This window comes from Vollenhovia emeryi, unplaced genomic scaffold (assembly GCF_000949405.1).
Source record: "Vollenhovia emeryi isolate VEMERY1.0 unplaced genomic scaffold, V.emery_V1.0 DF941675.1, whole genome shotgun sequence".
Taxonomy (NCBI): domain Eukaryota; kingdom Metazoa; phylum Arthropoda; class Insecta; order Hymenoptera; family Formicidae; genus Vollenhovia; species Vollenhovia emeryi.
The window spans coordinates 15-4,817 of NW_011964691.1; the positions used below are offsets into that span (position 1 = coordinate 15).

General features: G+C 40.5%; 1 protein-coding gene across 1 annotated transcript; it reads right to left on the reverse strand.

Moving 5' to 3' along the window:
* Nucleotides 1-866: 866 nt before the first annotated feature.
* On the reverse strand, nt 867-4,551 carry LOC105570863 (glucose dehydrogenase [FAD, quinone]-like). Its single transcript, XM_012028313.1, has one exon. The coding sequence runs from the start codon at nt 3,993-3,995 to the stop codon at nt 2,115-2,117; it is 1,881 nt and encodes a 626-aa protein (XP_011883703.1). The 5' UTR covers nt 3,996-4,551; the 3' UTR covers nt 867-2,114.
* Between the last annotated feature and the right edge of the window lie 252 nt (nt 4,552-4,803).

Consider the following 4,803-nt stretch of genomic DNA (forward strand, 5'->3'; position numbering starts at 1 on the left):
AAAAAATACAGTAATCTTAAAAATTCAATATATATCGGTTGTATGCATAATTTAACGGCTGGCTATTATTGAATATTATAACAAAGATGTTAATTTTACTGATTTAAATAACTTCAACCTCTTTTTATAATTATTGACAGCGTATTTATAAATATTCTTAATAGCGGTTAAAAACTTTTGGCTGGGAATTTGCCATGAATCCAACTGCTAAAAACAAAAATCTGACATATATAATCTGCATATAGACAGAAAAATGTTTCATAACCTGTCAATCTCCAAACAATATGTTGTTTAAAATCGGAATATAAGACATTTTACAGATATCATTAAGACATCTTGTACACGTAACATCATAAGACGTCTTATAAAAGGTACCCTATATTTATATTTTGGACAGCGTGTTGTCTGGAACGCACATAAAATTTTAAAAAATTAATAACTTGAAAACGAATCAGTCAATTGATCCAAAATTTATCACAGGTTTTCATGGTATATAAATGCACAACTTCTGTAAATTTCAGCTTTTTCCCTCTATTTTAACTTAAGTAACATACATCCTTAAGAGCACATAATTCTAGAATTAATTTAATAGCAAAATCTGCATAGCTGGTTTTTAGAATATTTAGTCTTGTGCTCTTTACTTTCGTTTTCCGGAAATGAGAGTGGAGCAATAAAATCGGTTAATATGTATTTTGTAAGCAATAAACTTACCAAGTATATTACGATCGAAATATTTCCAAAATCGATATTCTTTTTGGTACTTTTCTCTTGAACGAAATACACTCTGGGGTTGTTTTTCAGTGTCAGGGATGGCGCACCGAAATTAAACTAGTACATATTAAAAGCACATAATTAGCACTAAATTATAGTATAAGTGTTTTTTTCATATTATTATTTTTTTGTAATAGGTATTCTAACTTTTTCGAAAGGTAGCATAAAAGTGATTTTTTGCTAAACGGCTGGAGCAATAAAATCGGGACTAAGGCAATAAAAATTTTTATTATAGACGTCAAGAAACGTTTGATCGTAACGTTCGAGAAAGGAGAGGATCACAATAAGAATAGAAGAAGAGAACTTTATTTCTTTTCTACAGTAACATTATTTATTTTACAATCGTACAATGTACAACGAGAAACGCAATTCTTAAGAATTTTTTTGTACTCGCTCAATTAATCTCTAGCTAGATTAATGCAGTTTTGACTATTTAATAGTAGGCAACAAAATAACAGGTAGCAAATTATAATCTCACTCAAAAAATCACGAACAAAGAACATCATCAGTTATTTTATTCTTGCGTAATATAATATTATGGAAGTACATTGATACATGCGTTTAGGTAATGAAACTTACACGTTAACTTATTCAATGCTAGAAAACGCTAGACTCGTCGTATGGCACATGAGAAAATTGAGAAACTTTACAATATTGCTATACCTGAGAAACTTACACGACGTATTTAATGATCTTTATGTTTAATCTCGTGACTCTTAATTCTTAACTGGACTAGTTTTTATTACTAATGTAAAACTCGCCGGATCGATCTATGTTTCCTACAACATTCTCGCATTAAGTTTTTCTAAAATTGCGAGAATTATTCCTGTTGTTATATGAAATGGATTTACGAATAAATGATAAAATCTCGGATTATGTGCATTTCTGGTATAAATATCCAATTTATCAAGTATACCGTGAGCTTCCTGGCTCTATCTCAGCGTATGTTATCTTTATACACGTACATTGCTAGCTTTTATTGCACATTGCATATAATAATTTACGCATGGAATAATGAAAAGTTATTTATGTTGACAGACGTGTGCAAAGTTGAGAGAGAAAATTGTTATTGGTCGAGTCAATCGGTTAACGATCGGGGTTTGGTTCGGTTCGGCCGATTAGACACATTATTTGCAACATGTCTCACGTAGATAATATATTACACAGCTTGAAGTATTTCTGAATATCTTTCAACTTGTTCTCCTTCTCTTTCTCGTTTTAGAAATAATAATCGCTTCTACGCGTAATGGAAACAAGTCTTTGCTATTACATAATACATTTCGGTTGCACCCAACGCGCTTTTTTCTCAGTCCCCTTTGACCTCGCGTTTGTCATACTTGCTTTCAATGAACCGCCGATGATGGTAGCACCGACCAATCTTGCTTAATAAGATCAGCGCCCTTCTCGCCGATCATGATGACAGGAGCGTTTGTGTTGCCGCTGCTTATCGTTGGCATAATGGACGCGTCGACAACTCGAAGACCTGCGATACCATGAACCCGTAATCTCGGATCCACTACTGCGGTAGGATCGCTGTACGGCCCCATCTTGGCGGTGCCTACGGGGTGGTAGATTGTCATGGAGATGTGTCGTATCTGACACTCCCAGTAGGCGTCGGTGCCGAATTTGAGGTGCCTGCATCCCGGCAACTTGACGCGATAAACTCTTGAGCCAAATTGTTTAAAAGCTTTCGCCTCGTTGACTTTCATCGCAATTTTCGCACCCTCCACCAGGACGGCAATGTCCATGGGATCGGAAAAGTAATTCGCGTTTATGATAGGGCTGTGAAAAGGATTGGAGCTCCTCAAGCGTATAGTGCCGCGAGACTTGGGCCTCAGCAAAAGAGGCATCACGGTCCAGGAATCTCGATTGTTAATCGGCCGAAAGACGGTGTTGTACACTTGGTCCGTCAGCCCTAAAACTTTCCGAACTTGCGCCCCCCCGTCGGAATTAATGGAGGCTGGCGCCATGTGGAACTGCACATCCGGATAATCGGCAGAGTGATTGGCATACTTAGTATTTACGAAGGCGTAACCTTCAACGCCACCCAAAGTCGTCATGGGGCCTCTGCCGTTCACCACGTAGTGCATCATCATCGGGACGGGTTGAAAGCGATCCTGAACTATGGCGACTGGCTTATCGATCAAGAATGTCAGACCACCCATGCCTATATGATCCTGAAGATTATCGCCGACCCGAAGATCTTTGACAATAGGAACGCCAACGTGTTGTAGATGCTCCTTCGGTCCGATTCCCGAGAGCATCAAAATTTGAGGGCTGTTGACGGCACCCGCTGACAATATTACCTCCTTGCGCGCTTTCGCTATCTGCCTGTGACCGTTCCTCACGAACTCGACGCCTGTCGCTCGCATAGTCAACGGATCGATCACGATTCTCGTCACGTGACTGTTCATAGCTATATGAATATTCTTACGTAATCGCACGGGCCGTAGAAAAGCCTTCGCGGTGGAGCATCTGCTTCCCTTGCGAATAGTTCCTTGCGATATCATAAACCCCGTCTGCCTTTCGCCATTTATGTCCCTGTTTTCGTACCCCATTTCAACGCCAGCTTGAACAAAAGCGACCACCAAGGGCGTCTTCCACGGCGACTCCTGAATAGTTAGATAACCGCCAGTCGCGTGATAGGGACTCCTCCGCAAGTATGGATTCCGATTGTCCTCCGACTTTTTGAAGTAATGGAGAACTTGGTCGTATCCCCAGCCGGGATTACCCAACGACTCCCAATGATCGTAGTCTTGTTTATTACCGCGCACATACAGCATGTAGTTAAGGCTGCTGCTTCCACCCAAAACCTTACCTCGGGGCCAACTGCAACGGCCGCCCTTCATAGCCAAGCAAGCCTTACCTGTAGCCTCAGTCTTGTACTTCCAATCCAACTTGCTTAACTGTAGGTACGCGGCCAAGGATGGCACATCTGTAATCTCGTTCTCGTCTGGGCCGGCCTCTAGCAACAGCACGTTCCAGTCTGGTATCTCCGAGAGTCGATTGGTAACCACCGCTCCCGCCGATCCGCCCCCGATCACGATGAAATCGTAATCGGAGTAAAGAGGGTATTTATCAATGGGTCGACTCTCGGGATCCAACTGATCGTAACGATAGTAAGAAAGGCTTGCGATTAACAATGGTACGAGCCATAAACCTGTGCCCATCAAGCCGATAGCACCCTTCAAGGCCGACGTTACCACTATCGCGCTGAAAACCATTCTGTCGAAAAAGTAACTCCGCCTTGAGAATTTTGCTTTTTTTTAATCTCGTTGTCTCATTGAACTCCGTACTTGCTTCTCGTAATGGAATACTTGCTGTAACGGAGGCTCTATGCTAATTTTTTCAGTCTCACAAATATTGAAGGACGCGTCGCCGTTTATACCTTTCATGACGCTTCCATATTGCCTCGTTCTGCAACAATACAACAATAATAATAACACTAATAGTAACAATAATGATGATGGTGACAACTACGACGACGACGACAATAGTAAAAAGATGTTGCAACGCACATAAATATTTTTCTCAAAATTTGATTTTAATCTTGCTTTTTTCATATATTGTAGAAATAAGAGAACAAAGTCGTTAATCTCCAATCTGTTTAATTATTTTTGAAGTCGCAACTCAAAAGGATTCAGAATCATCGACTATTGTTATTTATAAAAAAAAAGTGTTGAAATTCATTAAGTAAATATGTAACGTAACTCTGTTCGTAGCGACACGATGTGGAAATAGCAATATACAGGGTGTCTGATGCAAAAGTAGCCACTTTGCAAATAGCGGTAGATTGGGTTAAACTAACAATAAGGAGAAATATCATGTACCGAGGTACAAAGTAACAATAGTTACCGACAAAGAAATTTATACGTTTGAGCGAATGAGGATGCAGGAGACGGTAGGCCGGACTCGGGAGGCATTTAAGAAAATCGATCGATGAGCGGGAGGTGGAGCGACGCGCGAGATACTATGTTTATGTTTTGGGTCGCCCGTTGCTCGCGCTCGCTGCCGCGCTCGCCGCCCGCGCCG

Excerpts from the sequence above, each read along its gene's own strand:
- LOC105570863 (XM_012028313.1), bottom strand. The coding sequence starts at position 3,995 with ATGGTTTTCAGCGCGATAGTGGTAACGTCGGCCTTGAAGGGTGCTATC.